A 19,894-nucleotide genomic window follows, 5' to 3' on the forward strand; every position below is an offset into this window, starting at 1 on the left:
ACAAGAGGACTGTTAGAAAATGAGCGTTTGCCAACAAGGCCTACACACACACACACACACACACACACACACACACACACACAGAGTCTCTGGCTGCTGAGGCCACACTGCAAGCAGCTGTGCATGGTGGGAGACGCAACCAGATGTGGGGTTAGGGAGGAGGCTGGGGTGGGGTGGGGGAGGGATAGTAGGGTAGGGTAGGGGTGGGGGACAGTGAAGTGCTGCTTGTGGGAGCATATAGGGATGCGGTGGAGAGAGGGTAGGAAGCTAGGTGCAGTCGGGAGGTTAGACGGAGGGTGGGTAGGTTAGCTGAAAAGGAGAGAGGTATAGAGGACTGTGTAGTACTATAATGGGAACAGGAAAGGGCCTAGAAGATGAGGATTAAGGCTAATGAAGGTTGAGGGCAGGAGCGCTAGAGGAATGTAGAATATATTGCAGGGAGAGTTCCCACCTGCACAATTCAGAAAAACTGGTGTTGGTGGGAAGAATCCAGATGGCTCACGCTGTAAAGCAGTCATTGAAATGAAGAGCGTTGTGTTGGGCGGTGTGCTCAGCATTTTGTGTTCCAACTGTTTCTTGGGCACTGTTTGTTGGTGACCATTCATGCATATAGACATCTTACTAGTTGTCATGCTCATGTAGAATGTAGCACAGTGGTTGCAGCTTAACTTGATCACATGACTGCATGTGATGGGTTAGGTGATGCTTGTGACTGGATGGGAGTAGGTGATAGTTTGAGGATGTACGAGACAGGCCTTGCATCCAGGTCTATTGTGGGGATATGAGCTGCGACACGTGTTGAGAGCAGGGATTCTTTCTTTCTGCTGTGCCTTTCTCTGACTCAGCATCTCCAACATACGGTGGGGAACAAGTGTTTAAATTTTAATTATGTTTTGAACTCTGGGCCTCCCACTCACATTAGCACAGCACACCATACTTTCTCCTCTGTTGGTATATTGGTCTGTAGTCCCCAATTTTCTTCAGCTGAGCCAGTGACAAGTTTTTCGATCATTCTTTCACTGCTACACCAACACCCATCAACAAGCTCCATGCTGAAATGCCGATTGATGTAGTTTCATTGTGTCATTAAACCCTGATACCACTTCCAAAGGGAGAAAGGAAGTTACTGTGCAGCATATATTTACTGCCGTGGCTCGTGGGTTGTTCTGACATAATCTTTTAATTCATTTATGTCTCTCCATCTTTTGTCATTTTAATTCAGTTGAATTACCTCATTTCCTCCTAACATTTTAGTGATCTGACCAGCCATTTGTAGTGACTGGGTGACTGGGAGGGCCTGCTGGTCAGATGAGAATGTTATGCCCTCTGCCTTCTGACAAAGTGCAGGGTGTCTTCTTCTGTTGGCCAGCATATTCTCACTGAAAATGGCAATTGAAATATTATGTTACAAAACCACAGTTAGTGCACAGAAAAGTGAAGGTTTTCAGCTGGATTTCCACATAAAGGAATGATGCATGGTTTTCAGATAAAGAATTAGATGGTTTACTGTCACCCTCTGGGGATACTTTTTTAAATAGGTGAAAGTAATCTGTTGCATTAATAAAATAATGTGCAGCTTGTAAAAGGTGGTGTTCTTGTGAACTGTTGGAATTTATGTATAGGATATCAGCTATATATAATAAGTTTGTTGTACTCATCACATGTAATTATTGTTAAATTTTTAATAAAATTAGTTGTACACATGCTTGCTTGTTTATAAACAACAAGGGTTCAGAAATTTTCACACGTCGAATGATTGTGAGAAAATACCTGAATTCAGTTCAGCTGAATTCTGTATCCTTTCAAAAAGGAAGCAGGTCCTCACAGATTTGAGTATTACCAAAACATCAATTTAACAGGTCATAATTTCAAAACACTCAGATTATTTACAGATAACATTGTAATTCTGTCAGAGACAGCAAAGGACTTGGAAGAGCAGTTGAATGGAATGGACAGTGTCTTGAAAGGAGGATTTTAGATGAACATCAACAAAAGCAAAAGGAGGATAATGGAATGTAGTCGAATTAAATCGGGTGATGCTGAGGGAATTAAATTAGGAAATGAGACACTTAAAGTAGTAAATGAGTTTTGCTAGTTGGGGAGCAAAATAACTGATGATGGTCGAAGTAGAGAAGATATAAAATGTAGACTGGCAATGGCAAGGGAAGTGTTTCTGAAGGAGAGAGATATGTTTACATCGAGTATTGATTTAAGTGTCAGGAAGTTGTTTCTGAAAGTATTTGTATGGAGTGTAGCCATGTATGGAAGTGAAACATGGATGATAAATAGTTTGGACAAGAAGAGAATAGAAGCTTTCGAAATGTGGTGCTACAGAAGAATGCTGAAGATTAGATGGGTAGATCACATAACTAATGAGGAGGTATTGAATAGAATTGGGGAGAAGAGGAGTTTGTGGCACAACTTGACGAGAAGAAGGGACCGGTTGGTAGGACATGTTGTGAGGCATGAAGGGATCACAAATTCAGCATTGGAGGGCAGCGTGGAGGGTAAAAATCGTAGAGGGAGACCAAGAGATGAATACACTAAGCAGATTCAGAAGGATGTAGGTTGTAGTAAGTACTGGGAGATGAAGAAACTTGCACAGGATAGGGTAGCATGGAGAGCTGCATCAAACCAGTCTCAGGACTGAAGACCACAACAACAACAACATTTACAGAGGAATTAAAAAAAATAATAGCAACTGACCTCATGGAAGACCACTCTGGGTTTTGGACTAATGTAAGAACATGTGAGGCAGTCCTGATCCTAGGACTTATCTTGCAGATAAAGGAAATCCCAACTCTCTGAAATCCAAATGTAGTGCTATTAAATACAGCGTGCGGAAGATAGCTTTTGAAATGTAAGGCTAAAAAAAATGCTGAAGGTTGAATGGGTTGATAGTGAAACTAATGATGTGGTTTTGAATCGCATTGGAGGGGGGGGGGGGGGGTTATGGCACAACTTAAACTAAAAGAAGGGATTGATTGATAGCACATATTCTGGGGCATTGAGGAATAGTTTGATAAAGGAGGGAAGTCTGAGTATTAAAAATTGTAGAGGGACGCCAAGGAATGATGAATACAGATGAGTTGTCCTGGAGAGCTACATCAAACTAATTATGGAACTAAAGAACGCAACAATAGTAGTTTGCTAGTTCTCAGGAAATGGACTCTCCCTTAATTTTGAAAAACACTCACTAAATCCAGTTCTGTACACCGAACAGCTTGAACTGGAAGAAGCATATTATTGAGCTTCTCAAACAACTAAGTTCAGCTTTTTTCGCTCTTTGTATAATTGTTAGTCTTGTTAATACACACATCAGCCTCCTAATGTAATTTGCATATTTCCACTCAATAATGTCTTACGGAATAGTGTTCTGGGATAACTCACCACTTAGACATAAAGTATTGGTTGCACAAAAGAGAGCAGTGAGAATAATTAGTGGTGTTCACCCAAGGACGTCATGTAGGCACCTATTCAAGGAGTTAGGTATTTTAACTGTACCATCAAAGTACATATATTCGCTAATGAAATTCGTTACAAATAATCCATCTCAATTCGCGAAGAACAGTGATGTTCATACGTACAGCACTAGAGGGAAAAATGACCTTTCCTATCCGTTATTGAAGCTGTTAGTTGCTCAAAAAGGAGTATGTTATTCAGCAACAAAAATCCTTGATCATTTGCCCAACAACATAAAGTGTCTGGCAGGTAGCAGATAAAGTTTTAAATCTAGCTTAAAATCATTTCTTTTGGCAACTCCTCCTACTCCATGGATGAGTTTGTTTCAGAAATGGTAAAAAAAAGGGCATCTCTAAATGTAGTTGCATGTGTAGAACAAAAAATTTCAGTAATATTAATGTTAGTACTATTTGTGTGTGTGGTGTGTGTGTGTGTGTGTGTGTGTGTGTGTGTGTGTGTGTGTGTGTGTGTGTGTGTCTCTATCTATCTAGTGCAGGGACGGCCAAGAACGCGTGCGGATCGCTCCCTTCTGACGTCACATGTCCCCCACTACCACACCAGCTGACTGCGCGCGCATGCGCGGAACTACGAACACGCCACACGCGACAGTGCATTTGCGTTGCGTAAAGAATACCACCCTGCTACCATGTGGCTTAGTTTCATATTATGACATTTGATAATATTAAGCTCTGTACAACACATCATGTTGAGCACTACTGAATCTTTGTTGGCTGTTGGTACACTTACAGAAAAATAACAATAACGCTGGGTTTGAAACTGCATTACACCACAATATTGTGCTTCTCACATCGTCACTCGTAAAATTCTTACAACATTTAAGCTGAGATATAGAAGCGGACGTAAAAGTAGTCTACAGCATGCAGTATGATGTGGAATAAGTGATTCCAACTACATTTGAAACTAGCAAATTTTATTATCTGGAACTACTGTACAGAATTTGCAATAACTACAATTATCAACAAAACATATGACAAATACAACAAAATTATCACCATTAATTTAATTATTTTTGGTTCGCTGTAGATATAATAAAGTTCGTATCCGGCACAAACTGACAGCACACAGATAAACGTAGTCAGTTTCTCGTATTTTCGTCACTCAGATTGCCACGTAGTCGTGACTTATTTAGTTTCATAGGCGAAAAAAACCTTTCGCACACGTATGTCGATCCAAACGTTGATGTAACTTTTTTGCAGTCTCATTGTGGAGACAGGCAAACTCTTCCCGAGGAAAACCATCGTAAAAAAAGTTGTCCTTAAAAACGGGAATTACACTGGAGATCGATCAATTCTATTTGCAAATGCACTGGGGCACTTTCAACTGAAAACGGCAAAGGGTCTAGAAAATAGTTCAAGGACAGATGTCAGACTGGCAGTGTCCTGAAAACGTTTACAAAATTATGCCTGTAGTTCCTCCAACACAGAAACATATTCGTCAGAAGTTGCATTTTCTCTGACTTTAGCGAGCGTAGGGAAATGGGCTGTATTCTTTGTCATGAGTTGTTCCTTCCCCAATGTGAGTTTCTTATTAAATGCATCCACTTTTTTCATCAGATCAGAAATAAGCTGCTTCTCACCTTGCAAAGTCTTATTGAGAGCATTCAAGTGTGCAGTCAGATCAACTGAAAAGGCGAGGTCTGCAATCCATTTTGGATTTTCTAATTTTGTTTCTGCCTTTCCTTTTTTCTTCAGGAGCTCAACAATAGCGAGTCTTAAATTGAAAAATCTCCCGAGGCATGACCCTCGACTTAACCAACGTATTTCCCAGTGGTAAATATCATCTCCGTACTCTTCGTTCAGTTTCATGAGAAACTGTTTAAACTGACGGTGTACTAAGCCATGCGACTTCAAAAACTTTACTTTGGTGACTACCAACTTCATCACGTGCTCCAAATTTGCATATTTAGCACAAAGAGCTTCTTGGTGTACAAAACAATGATTCCGTACAAATCTTACGTCGATCGTCCTAGTTTTTTACGCAACAATGCTACAAGCCTATTTTGAGCCCTCGAATTGCTGGCGCTCCATCTGTGGTGACTGAAACTTAACATTTTCCAGTTCAGGTCAACGGCTTCAGCTGCCTCTTCAACTGCTTTTAGTGAGTCAGTACCCCTCGTTGTGTCTTTCATTGGTACTAAATCTTAACAGTTCTTCTGTCACATGCAAATTTTTGTCGACTCCACGAACAGAAATCGCTAGTTGTGCTGTATCCAAAATGTCTGTCGACTCGTCCAAAGCAGTCGAGAATGCAATAAACTTGCAGGCACTATCAATTAACTGCCTGTAGACATCGACTATTGTCTGTCTGGAAAGACTAATTTCACTAAACTGCTTTACTTCCAGTGGCGTCAAGAGCTCCAAACAAAAATTGAGTGAACTCTAAATTTGAATTCTAACGACAAATATGTAGGAATACAAACATGGGAAACACAAAGATTTGTAAGGGGTACTCACGTTCGGTCCGTCTCGCTGCATAACACTGCGTCTTCTTAATTCCGCCAACTCGTTTGATCTATCAGCCCCAACTAAATCATTAAGTTCTTTGTGTGCGGTGTTATAATGCCGTTCTATTGCAAATTTGTGGTGCCCGGTGAGTATGCGACTGCGTAATAGACATTGAGAATTTTCATCTTCTCTTCGAAAAAATATTTCAATTCCCATTCAGCTCTGAAGGCTCGTGGCGTTGTCACTACCCCGCCTGCCACTTTGTGAATGTGTGTTCCATTGCAACAACGACTGTACAGTACTTATAAACTTCCTACGAATCACTAACAAATAGCGAGGAATAAACATGGCTGCCACTACGAATCAACTAACTCACCCTATGCCGGATGAAAAGATGTCGCATCGCACAACTAGTCTAATGTCGCACCGTGCCGAGCAGTGCCGCGAAAGACTGAGGAAAGCCGAGTAGTGGCGAGGCGGACCAAGCCCTGGACGGCACGTGTGCAGCACATCTGTACATGCGTGCAGTTTGGCACGCCGTGGCCGTCACTGATCTAGTGCCACATCTTATCAATAAAATAATCGGGAAAATGATCTATGGAACACGACATAACTACAACTAAACTAAAAACTAAAGCTAGTTAATACACTGCATAAAATTAAATAGAACGTTAGTGTGTTTGCAGAGGTAAAAACACACAACATAAACTTTGTGTGCGGTTGGTTTTATCCTGTACATTGTTGTAGACAAAATGTAGATAAGATATCGACATTTTATTTAACTCTGAGAGTGGGGCGATACCTTATTTCGTTCTCGAGTTACTGGTTTTTATATCTGATGGGCAGTCATGCGCACCATGCCCATTTGTGTCCCTGCCATCGGGAGTCATGAGCATAACAATCATGATACTTCATAAACAGTTTAAGATATTGAAATGAGGTTTTATTCACCGAGATATGGAAGTAACTTGCTGGCAGTAGTGAAGTTGGCAGAACAGGACACACAAACGCATCAATGGCACTTCCGGGAAGCCCAGGACCATGTTTAAACATGCACTCAGCAACTGGGGAGTGACAGAGCATGAAGAGTTAACTCGTCCTCAGTAGTTAAAGGATTTTCTCCAATGATTCATGTTACTAACTTTTTATTTTCTTCAGTATTAACACCCAGCAGTGCAGTTCTTCTTACCTTAATCTTTTCACATGTTCCCATAGGTCACTTGTCTCTCTTGTGAGTCCACGACACTGTTCACAAGGTCATGAGCCATTGTAACATTTCTTCTTTTCCCATGACACAGTCTCCCTGTATTCCATCTGACTATTCCCCTCCCTAGGGTTGACAACTCATGAGTTAGCACATTTATTTTTCAGCAAGCACAAGGCTCTGAGATCTTTGCGGCACTGTTTTCTGCTGCAGTGAGTCTGATCTTTGACTGTCTTGTATACTCCCCTTGGATGTCTGGCTGGTAATAGGTGTATAAGTTTTATGTGAATCTGGGTTTTCTGGGCCGTGGTCCTGTGAGCACAGCTAATTTATTTACACTGTACACTTCAGAGTGCTTTTGTGAGCACTGGAAAAGAATGTCCAATCTCATGGTGTGCTGTTGTGCCAGTTCATTTGAGGAATCTGATAAAACTGCTCAAGGCCATTCTAGTTACAAGGCACGTTACTGGGTGAAATATGCTCACTATTTTTTATTTACTTAAATTTGGCATATTTCGTGAGAGTATCTTTTCCGTGAAATGTTTACGAGGCGATATTTGTCTTGGCTTCAGTTGTCTAGTGGAAGTATGATTCCACAATGCAGTTTCATCTGCTGCAGAAATTACCTGGTTCAATGCGTTTGCGTCATTTTTGGTGCTTCAAATACCATTTCTTCGAATGTGGTTTCTTCTTAAAGTTTATATAGAAAAAGTAGTAACATAATTCATTTTTTTCTGTTCACTTCCAAATTATTACGACGGCGACCTGCACACTGTTCTACCTTCAACACAAACCACGAGTTCACTGCCGACTGAGTACAGTCAAAGACGACTCCAGCGTCAAAGACATTTTACACAACACACAAGCTTCCACTTGTAATCAGTCTCTCTGATATTCTTCGTCACATTTACTAATAGTAATGAATATGCTTTCACTCTCAAAAATATAAGTAAATTAACATATAATAAGGCAAATTACAATAAAAAAATATTCTGACAAAAATATAAGAAAACATTTACAATTTCGTATCGACAAATCCGGTAGAAAATAACACATCTCCCAGATCAATTACATGGGGAAAAGGAAGAAAACTTTTAAATTAAATTTATTATCCCCACTCCATAGAAATAAGGATTAGCATGGGCAAGTAATGTAAAATTGGCATGCTCTGGATTGACACAGCAAAAGCTGCTGAAGTACATGAGCTGCTAAATGCTAATATGCTTAGCAAGTAGGCGTTTGGCAGCCACTCCTACAAAGTACAGCAGTGAAGTTGTCAGCTGCAGGGACATGATGTACTTGAAGACACATGAGCTGTTTCAGGAATGGAAAGGTGGTGGTGTAGTAGAAGTTAATATCATGAAAAAGGTTAATGGGTAACTGGATAAGGCAGCAACATTCATTGTGTTAAATTGGCTATTAACTGTAGTCATTGCAAAATTAGAGTACATGAACCTTGGTTAAAGTTAAGTAAGTTAGTTGATAACAGGTAAAGTTCACAGAGGTTGGAGGCTCGTGTATTTTGAACTCATAGTGATTAGAATAAAGTAAACATGTACTGTATCAAGACGGTGGTACATTTTGATGTTTCAGGAGGCCTAGAAAATGGACAATGTTATCTTGACAACATAAACAGTCACTACAGCCTTATTGGTATACATGTGAAAAGGGCAAATCCTTTTGAAGATTACAGAGGACATTTGAAGTTAGATTTTGTTGTTCAGAAGAAACAATGTAGTGGTTATTAGGTCAAATCAGTGAGAGGTTGGAATTTTTTACGTATGAGAGTAACCCCGTCTTGCATGTGAACAGATAGAATGACTTCAGGACATATGCAATTAGTGCATTTAATATAGTTGGTGGTGACAGCGCTAATGTACTGTAGTAAAACAGCACAAAGAATTATAGTGATACTTCGGGGATCATAGCAGAAATGTCTCCACAATAAATAAAGTTTCCTTCTGGAATAGAATTGCATTCCGTGGTAAATGGCTTCAGCATACCTGATGTATTTCCTGGAGTTGCTGGTACAGTGGACTTTGCTACTATGGCTCAGTGATGGTCTATCAAAAGCATGTCATTTTCATACAATTTGTCATAGTTAAAAATCAAATAATGACATTTGTAAATATAGTCTTTACACAGTATACTGACATGGAGAGGTGGCTGCTCCATTTAAGCCATAGCATAATTGTGTGTGTTGTGAGCTGCGAAGGTAAAGAAAGCCAGCTTGTGTCCTCCTACCTAAAAAGTAATGTATATAAAGACACAACAAACCACAGACACACACATTTGATTTAATAGAAGTATTACATGCAGTAGCCGATGTTATTTATTGTAAATAATCTATGGGATTAGAAATAAGAGATGGAGTTTACCTACATCATTTATTATTTGCTGATGATCAAGTAGTCGTAGCACAAGATGGGGAGGATGCTAACTGTATGTGCAATCAACTAGCAGTAGCATACAAAACTTGGGGTTTGAAGATTAATTACCAAAAAACAGAATACTTGACTAATGATTCAGATGAGCTATACATTGAAGGAAAGAAAATAAAAAATATAAACACTTTCTGTTATTTGGGATCCATTTTAGAAATCGAGGGAAAATCAGAGTCAGAAATCAATAAAAGAATTTGTAGCGGACGGAGGGTCATTGGGATGCTTAACTCAGTCTTATGGAGCAGGAATGTAATGAGCAGAACTAAAAAATTAATATACAAATCCATTTTAGAGAGTGTGGTTCTGTATGGAACGGAGACCTGGACAAATAACATGAAGCACATTAAAAAATTACAAGCTCTAGAGTTGGACTTTTGGAGATCGGCAAGAATCTCCAGGAAAGAAAAGATATGGAACACCGAAGTAATAAGGAGAATGGTAATAAAAGAAAGAATATATGATGTAATGGATAGGAAGAAATTACAGTGGTACGGGCATGTACGACGAATGGAGGAAGCCAGAATATCAAAATTGATACTGGAGTGGGAACCAGAGGGGAGAAGAAGAGGACGTCCTGTGACCACCTGGCTCCAAAATGTACAGCACACAATGAGGAGAATGGGCGCAGAGGAAGAGGACACGCAAGATCGAAACACCTGGAGAAATATTTTGAGAGTATAGTTTAAGAACGTGTATAAATAATCTATTTGCTGCTCTTATTGTAAAGGACACATTTTGAAATGTTATCCAGTGGCCAGAAATCTTAACATAATTGTCAGTGTATGTCAGAAAGTAAACCCAAGTTACACACTGGAACTTTTTGGTACTACGAAACTTTGTGTGTGTGTGTGTGTGTGTGTGTGTGTGTGTGTGTGTGTTCTGGTTTTATTGACTGCCTCGTGATATCTTGTCAGTAAATATCTTTTTCATTGATAATGAGCAAGATTGACAAACCTCTTCCATTCAAATGAAAGTACAAAATCAATCTCGATCTTGAAATCTCTATGATGAAGTATGTTAACAATAATTTCTACTTGTGTGTAGGTCAGATCGTAGTACAGCATTATCCACCGTTCAAGCTGTTGAAGAGTCCAGAATCTTCTTAACACTACACCTGCCCTTTTTTTTGTATTGTAAAGCTTTTGCATTACAGCTGACCAGCTCTAAAACGATATCAGTTTCAAATTTTGAGACATTAGGCTTCCTTTTCTTGCTCTGTATAGTGCAGCTCTGGTATGTTATGATGATAAACTGAAAAGCATGCATAAGCACGACAGACAGCGAGTATCATTTTTGCATATATCATCGGCACTTTTCTTTGTAACACAAGGAATTAACTGCAATTCAATTCCTGATCAGCTGAACGTATTTTGTTAACTGTTGTTTAACATTAGTTCTGAGACAATTTAATTATGATTAATTAACAGCGGTCATGAGACCCTCGGTTGCTTGTGGTAGTGCAGTCAGCCGTATGTGTGGCAGATGCAGTCTGTGCACATGAAACAAGTACCCATTGTACAGCTACACCTGAAAAGGTTAATTTTTCGAACAGCCACATTTCGAGGAGCTGAAAATGCTCAGTATTTATTGATAAGGGATTGTGGAAGATCTAGATGTGTACTGTATGTGCAGCGAAGCAGGTATTTCAGTCAATACAGTCCCCTACTTTCATCAAATCATTCGCCACAGCAACAAAACAGGTCACTGCCAAGATCTCTGTAGTGCAGAGACCATAATGTGTACTACTGGCTCAACCATCCAAAACTAACTGCCATACCAGATCAACGGAAAAATAATCAAAAATAGAATTCCGAATGGCCAATGGCCAGAGAACTGCATGCCTTGAATATCACTGTTTGTACTGTACTGGAAGAATATGAAGAAAAGTATGAGGCCCAAAATAAAGATTTACCAACTTCATGAAAAGATACAGTCAATGTAAAACAGCAATAAACAGAAAAAAAGTCGAAAACCATCTGACCAGGTTTTTGTCGTCTGTGCGAGAGAAGACATCTGTGACAAGAAGTATGAAGTCGTCAAAGAGCCAGCAGTTTACAGAGTGGTGTGCTCCTTGTCAGTCTCATACACTGACATTTATTAACTGGAAGTAAAAGTAAACAAGAATGAAAAAATGAAGAAATGAAACAAAGGTGATTCCAATGATGATTGCTGTGTTGAGTGCTCCCTGTTTGTGATCCCATTCTATTAACAGTATAGCATAAGCCGTTTGAAAAATGCAGCAGCATTTTTTTGTTGGACATGCTCAAAATAAATATTATTTTGCAATTTCACGTTTACTGATTAAAAGTGATTTCTTTCCTCTCTCAAGTAATCACACGCGACTTTTGTGAAACTGATGGGTCTGTAGCTGTCAAAGTGATTTAAGGGAATAAAGTTATTGGTCATCTGCAGAAACAAAAAGAATTCACATACAGACGTTTATAGAAAGGTATGACACTGTATGTACCTCTTAAGTATATAAAAAAAAAAAAAAAAAGGCAGCAGCCTGGAACTGGGACTTCGGATATGGTATGTTGTTGATTGATAATGCTTGAAGTCATTCTCCAAACTTTTTTACTTGAAAGAGAAGACTGCAAGTTAGTTTTTTCTAGTCTTCCAACTGATGAACTGGGGCATCATTGAAAACTTCAAACATTGTTACAGAAAGGTGTTGCTGCGTATAATATTTGGGCCTACATTAATGACCATTTTGGACTTTCCAGACTACAGTATGTAGTCAGTCCTTTTGTCTTATTTGTAAGACTTGCAATATGAAATATATACAATGAATAACACTTCTACACTTTTCAAAGGAGTTAAAAATGGAGATTACTATTGAAGCAAGTACATTATAAAAGAACAACAGGGTGTTGTATTAATTTTAATGATCTTTAAGAGGGAACCAGTTATCTTACATAAATTTGACATATGAACACGTCTGCAGCTTTTTGACTGAAAAGTCTACTTTTTTGCCAAAAATTTTAGAATTGTAGTCTGTTTTAGCTTGGTGAATGTTTTCTCTAGGATTTTCAGTTGGTATGCATGTGGCAGCATGCACTACCCAATAGTACCACAACGCTGCACACAGAAACAGATTTTTCCAGGGCTTGTACCCCGGGTTCTGTTGGTCATAGAAATGTAGAGTTGAGCAATTTGGATAGCTTTCGGTTAAAGACAATTTGTTAGCCAACACGAGGATCGTCTTAGTTTTCCTTTCCTACAGCACAGGGTCAGAGTAGGAATATTACACACTTTCTCCTGGAACAGTGAGAAGAGACAGCATCAGCGGGAAGGAATGAACGAGTAGTAACAGTGAGAGAGAACAAGAGGGAGAATTGACAGATGAGAGTTGTCCTTACAACACATACTCCGCTCCCATAACTATCTTGGCCTCATCCTACAGCAACCTACTGTCCCCACACCCTCCACCAGTTTCTATCCCCTCTATCCTGTCACCTCCTCCCTATTCTTGTCTTCCATCCTCTGTGTGTGCCACCCTCTGCCAATGCAGTTACCCATTTTATCCTTACCACATTCCTCTCTCTGCCCACCACACATGAGCGCACGCACACACCGAGGTTGCTGCTTCCATTCTCCGTGACAGTCGCATTCTGGTCCGAGCTGTTGAGAAATGTGCGAAAAGTGAGCTTGCTTAAGTGACTGAATGGTGTGTATGAGATGAAGGCTTTGGCCAAAAGCTAATGTGTAAGTGCCTTTTCATTGTGCCTGCCTGCAACTATGCTATATTATTAGTTACAAATATTGGGAAGTGGGTGTCATTGGTATACAATCATAATTCCAAGGCCAAGTTAACACGGAAATAATATGACTACCATAATGTTAGCATACTAGCAGACAGTATTGATAGCTGAAGTTGGTAGTGACCACAAGTGCATGGCCATTTATCATTTTCCGACATCTGTTGGAACAGTTAATCCAAGTAGCCACCACAAGAAGAGATGTCTTGGTATGCAAGATTATTAGATATTGTTTGGCTGGCAGTGAAAGGCAACAAAGCATGAGTGCCACAATTTGTTCCAACTTTTCATGACTAATACTGAAGCAGATCTAGGTAGTAGTAAAACAAAGGCATAATGATTATAAACATTACTTGATAGCCAACCCAATAACAATATCTATTTATTTGAAAGAAATCCTGTTCTCCATGAATGTTGTTTCATTACGTGTAAATTTAGGGGAAATTTATAGGTATGTTAATGCTCAAGTGAATACAAATTAACATTGTGAACATAGAAAATTTGACAAGACATTAACAGATGTTGTAAACAATGGGGAAGTGTGAAAGAGGGGCTATACTGAATGTACAGTTTTGTATTTAATTTGGTATTAATTTCATATCCAATATGTTTTTATAGAAATCGTGTATCTGAAAAATCTTTTATCATAACAACCCTCCTCACCCAAATTGTTTTAGGTAATCAGTACTCTGCTGTACGGAGTTTTATTAAGTATTTTAAGGTAAAAGCTGTTGTCAACTCTGGTTAGTTTTAACACCATGGTAATTCGTAATTAGGGACCTGAAAATTCAGTGCCAATTTTTAGTAACTTTGCATCAAAATTTTGAGATGAACAAATTTAAAAGGTTGTCATATTACATGCCTGAAGACAAAGCCTTACTGATTGTAGTTAACTGATAAAAAAAGTGGTCTTTGGGAAGCTTTTATACTTCATCAGTTGCTTTTGCAGAAACTCCAACAGTCTTTCCCCCCCCCCCCCCCCCTCTTTCCCCCCTCCCCAAAACGGTCTTTTGTTTACTTCTAATGGTCATCTTTCAACAAATGATAGTCTCTCTTGAGAAACAGAAGCATTTTCCTGCCTGTTTACAGAGTGCTTGTTCGATTGAAGGTTGTTGTTGTGGTCTTCAGCCCTGAGACTGGTTTGATGCAGCTCTGCATGCTACTCTATCCTGTGCAAGCTTCTTCATCTCCCAGTACCTACTGCAACCTACCCCCTTCTGAATCTGCTTAGTGTATTCATCTCTTAGTCTCCCTCTACAATTTTTATCCTCCACGCTGCCCTCCAATACTAAATTGGTGATCCCTTGATGCCTTAGAACATGTCCTACCAACCGATCCCTTCTTCTGGTCAAGTTGTGCCACAAACTTCTCTTCTCCCCAATCCTATTCAATACTTCCTCATTAGTTATGTGATCTACCCATCTAATCTTCAGCATTCTTCTGTAGCACCACATTTCGAAAGCGTCTATTCTCTTCTTGTCCAAACTATTTACCGTCCATGTTTCACTTCCATACATGGCAACACTCCATACAAATACTTTCAGAAATGACTTCCTGACACTTAAATCTATACCCGATGTTAACAAATTTCTCTTCTTCAGAAACGCTTTCCTTGCCATTGCCAGTCTACATTTTATATCCTCTCTACTTCGACCATCATCAGTTATTTTGCTCCCCAAATAGCAAAACTCCTTTACTACTTTAAGTGTCTCATTTCCTAATCTAATACCCTCAACATCACCCGACTTAATTCGACTACATTCCATTATCCTTGTTTTGCTTTTGTTGATGTTCATCTTACATCCTCCTTTCAAGACACTGTCCATTCCATTCAACTGCTCTTCTAAGTCCTTTGCTGTCTGTGACAGAATTACAATGTCATCGGCGAACCTCAAAGTTTTTATTTCTTCTCCATGGATTTTAATACCTACTCTGAATTTTTCTTTTGTTTCCTTTGCTGCTTGCTCAGTATACAGATTGAGTAACATCGGGGACAGGCTACAACCCTGTCTTACTCCCTTCTTAACCACTGCTTCCCTTTCATGTCCCTCGACTCTTATAACTGCCATCTGGTAAATTGTAAATAGCCTTTCGCTCCCTGTATTTTACCCCTGCCACCTTTAGAATTTGAAAGGGAGTATTCCAGTCAACATTGTCAAAACCTTTCTCTAAGTCTACAAATGCTAGAAACGTAGGTTTGCCTTTCCTTAATCTTCCTTCCAAGATAAGTCATAAGGTCAGTATTTAAGGTGTTTCTCAACATTATTTTTCTTTTCTCACACAAGCTGATAATCAAAAATCTTACAGAATATTGATTTTGAACTTTTGTGGGCATTCAAGCTGAGCAACTCATGTGTAAGACCACAGACAGAACCAACAAGGTACTCAGTGTAGAAAGAGAACAGAAAATGACTCATTATTTGCACGTTAGAGAAAGACTTCATAGTCAGGATACCTTAGCTGGTTTTGTTTTCTGGTTGCTACAGTGCATAGTGGGGACATTATAAATTGACTGTCAGCCGTGAGCGTAAAGAAACTAGAATTATGACTGCAAGACGGCACAGAAGTGGTGTGGTGAAACAAGCCCTGCCTATCTGCTGCAGGGCAATCAGCACATTGTGTATTGTGTATTTCTGTGAAAGCAGAGCTGACACGTGGGAACAGGAATCACTGATCTCTTTTGGTGTTGAGGGTATAATCAAACTTGGTTGTGGCCTGGATTAGTCTCTTCACTCCTTTTGAAATACAAACAGAGAACAATGAGCAATGCAAATGACAAAGCATTTGGTAATGGCTACCACACAATCGGCTGCTGAGGTTCGCAGCACCATAAATGAGGTATTTCAGGCCCAGCCTCTCCCAGTATTTCATGCAAACACAGTTCAAAATGTCTGCCACTGAAAACTGCCACATTACTTCAACTTTTGAACATTAGGTAGCAAACAAATCTATGCATTTCTTCGTTTGTCGATGTTACAGTATGTCAAAGTGCTGTGTTGCATTACGTGGTGTGTATTTTAAAAAAAGGCCCCTGAAAATGTTCAAGTAATTTGTCAAACATCACCAATTTCATCATATTTTCTGTTCTTAGTGTTTATCAAATTATTTACCTGTGTGTAGCTTCATTTGACATGCTTGTCATATAGATACTATTTGACATATTTGAGAGAAATTTTGACTGACAGTCAAATTGTTTAGTGACAGAGATTTCCTTATTGCATTGTGAGTTCTCCAGTTGCGGAGGCACTGTGTATGAATATAAACAAAATAGCACATGCAATTACCAGGATGATAGAGGTGTTGTGTATTTCCCAGCTGTATATTATGCAGGAAGGTGTTGCAAAGAAAATCAGTATTCTGTGCATAACATGAAAGTGGGAGTGCAGAGAGAGAAGTGCTTTACACTTGTAGCTATTCCTGCTGGTGTCGAAATATTTCATGACAGCTGCTTCAAATGTGAACTTAGCTTTCCTGGTATCTTTGCGCACTTGGTTGACAAACCCGTGGATAGGCAACAGTGAATTTTACAAGCATTTTGATCATTTACGGGAGCCTTTATACAGACCTTTCAACCAACTGCAAGTGATGTGGCACCAGAGCAATGAGTGCATTGACACGTTGTTGAATTCATACACTTACTATTACATTATCTTTCCAAATTGGCCTTTGCTAAATGATGTCCAATAACATTAAGAGGAAATTTGTTATATTTAAGCTATTTGGAACACACTTATAAAACAGCTCATCTAGTCACAGTTTGCTTTGAAGTAAATTTTACGTTTTCAGATTTTGAGACAGAATTTTCTTTTATAATAAATGTGAATGTTTGAAGTCCCTATTTATTTGGCATAAGTTGTTGGAAGTTGCAAGTAGTTCTCATATTCCTTCCTCTAGCCTCAACTGATGTAACCAACTGGTTGCGAGGAGTTACAGGTCAGCTTGAACTCCTTAAGCCCAGTGCAGTGTGGCATTTTTCTCATTTATGAATCTTTGTTAAGAGGTGAAAGAAGCAATAAGAGACAAAAAGAAATCGAGAACCAATTGAATTAAAAGCACTTTGGATTCGTAGTTTACTAATTAGCTACTGAACCACATATTATTTCGTATAAAACAATAATTTCAAATTACTTATCAAATAATTGTTCTAGAACTGAAAAGTGATGCATTAGACCGGTGATCTGTCTAAGTAAGAATCCACACAATCATGTTTTTTATTACAATACAGCAGTTTGATGTTTTCACAGGTCATTTCTGATGGAAATATGCCTGATTCATGGCGTCACTTGGCATTGGAAACTGTAGTAACATTAGCAGAAACTGCTCCAGCCATGTTACGTAAAATTGGTGGCAAGTATCTCACACAACTGATACCAGAAATACTGAAAATGATGACTGACCTAGAAGAGGAGGAAGATTGGAGTGTTACGGATGAGGTCGTGGATGAAGATAATGACAGGTATCTTTCATTATAAAGGCCTTTAGCTCTGTGTCCAACTTATAAAATGTTGCACTGTTTGATCTTATTTAAGCTACTTTGAAAGCATGGTTGTATATGAAATATTGGCTGTATATGAAATATTGGCTGCTCTATGTTGTTAAATGAAACTGTTAAATTTACGAATATAGTAAGTGTGCAGGATGCCTGTGAGCACACAGGTGCACACTTGTGGTAAGGTTCCAAGTCTTCTTGAATAGTTCTAACTGGCAGTAGTGACACTGGTACTTTTTTGGAATACACTTTTGAATGTGAAGCAAGTAGGACCTATCATTTTACATGTGACACTACTCTTCAATAAGAATACAAAAACTGAGAATTGAAGTAAGTTGTGATTTCACATTGTATTCCCAATAGTTCGCAACAGTTATGTAAGTACACTTTGCCAAAGATCATACATTAATCAAGTATGATTAGTTTGTTTATACGTTCATGCGTGACGGGTGATTCTGTTGATCAACACATGTATAACCAAGAAGATTGGGAGGAGAATTATTGTGCAGTGGGCTGCTTGGTTACTGTAATTCCGTTGCTGGTGAAGCATACATATCTGCTTGAATGGACAAATTTGTAGCTGGTTGAAACAAGCAACCTCTCTCTGGTGTACTTGCTTTACGCAACTTACACAAGATGTAGTGTTCAATTCTACGTAGCACACTTGCATTTGATATATGCATACTAGGTTAGCAAGGAAACGTAACGCAGCTATTTGCAATGTGGAAGATTGTCTATCTCATTTGATGTGAGTGTTTTCAACTTTGAGATAAGGTTAACTGTCAGATAATTTGTGGAATTTACACATACAGGTGTGGTGTAAATGATTAGAGTTCTGGAGACTGTCAACTGAGTCATCCTTCTAGAAAGTATTTAGCCAACCACTCTTGTGTAGGATTTCATCTTTCAGTACATTAGTTTTGAAAATTGTTTCATGTTTAGATCTTTTCATCAGAAAAGAGTACTCAAAACAGGAGTGTTACATGTTCTCTCATTAGCACAGGATTGAAATAGACAGGCATTGAATCTTTCTCCATATATATATTTTGTACTTGGTGTATTACTTTAGCATGCATACTCTAAAAATAAGCACTATTGATATGCAAGGGATAGGAATTAGGATTCATGAAACACAGCAGCATTAAAAGATGCATCTTGTAGCATTTGAGGAATTCCGTTTTTCTTTTTTTTTTATGGATTGTTTGTAGACATTACTACGTAACAAATTCTTTCTTAATGTGTTTTCAGTAATAACGTGGTAGCTGAATCAGCACTGGATCGTTTGGCATGTGGTTTGGGTGGTAATGCTCTAATGCCACACATTGAATCCACAATTCCAACCATGCTTTCAAGTACTGATTGGAGACACAGGTATGTAAAAGACAACAGTGAGAGGAACATATCAGGCTCACATTACATTGTCAAAAACATCATTGGCAGAGTTACATAAGAAGCTAAGACCGTGCTTCAATTTTTATAAAAGTGGTCAAACAGTGTGTCAATACACCGTGAAACATGTTGTAAATAGCATTCTTTTATAGTGATAGAAGGGCCCAGGAGAAGGGTTTAATTATTGATTTTTATCCACTGGAGACTTCTTGAACTAGTTAGTATCACTCTTACATTTTTTGGTCATTAAAAACACTACTTCTTGGGTTTACTTCCTTTTGTGATAAAGCACTTGACCAATGCAAAGTTCATGATGTCTATCTAGTATTGCCCTGGTTTGGAAATATTGTAGATCTGGGGCAGATCTACAGAGCAGTCTTAAGTTGTAATGGGGAGTTGGGTAGTCTCACGTGACCCGTGTTTACGTTTAGTGATTTTGCTGTTTCCTTTTCATTTATTGCTCTTACATCAAATGAAAACAAAACTGATTTCTGTGACCAGGAGCTATCAAGTGAATTACATAATTACGAAAGGGTAAAATATGTTATTAGTTTCAGATTTTATTTTATTTCCCCTTTCTGATAGTCAAGCATTAATCACATTGCAGAACAATGAAGTTATTTTGTCGATTTTCTAAAGAAAATTGGCGTTTATTAATCTTTTCCACTGAACCAGCCAATTTA

At 38.8% G+C, this 19,894-nt stretch overlaps 1 protein-coding gene across 1 annotated transcript in view; it reads left to right on the forward strand.

Moving 5' to 3' along the window:
• The window catches only part of LOC126162845 (importin-5), a 164,262-nt gene that overhangs the window by 29,611 nt on the left and 114,757 nt on the right, over nucleotides 1-19,894 (forward strand). The window contains 2 exon segments of the mRNA XM_049919608.1: nucleotides 17,578-17,789; nucleotides 19,071-19,193. Of these exon segments, the coding sequence (XP_049775565.1) occupies nucleotides 17,578-17,789; nucleotides 19,071-19,193 (335 nt within the window).

The sequence above is a fragment of the Schistocerca cancellata genome, chromosome 2, assembly GCF_023864275.1.
Source record: "Schistocerca cancellata isolate TAMUIC-IGC-003103 chromosome 2, iqSchCanc2.1, whole genome shotgun sequence".
NCBI lineage: Eukaryota > Metazoa > Arthropoda > Insecta > Orthoptera > Acrididae > Schistocerca > Schistocerca cancellata.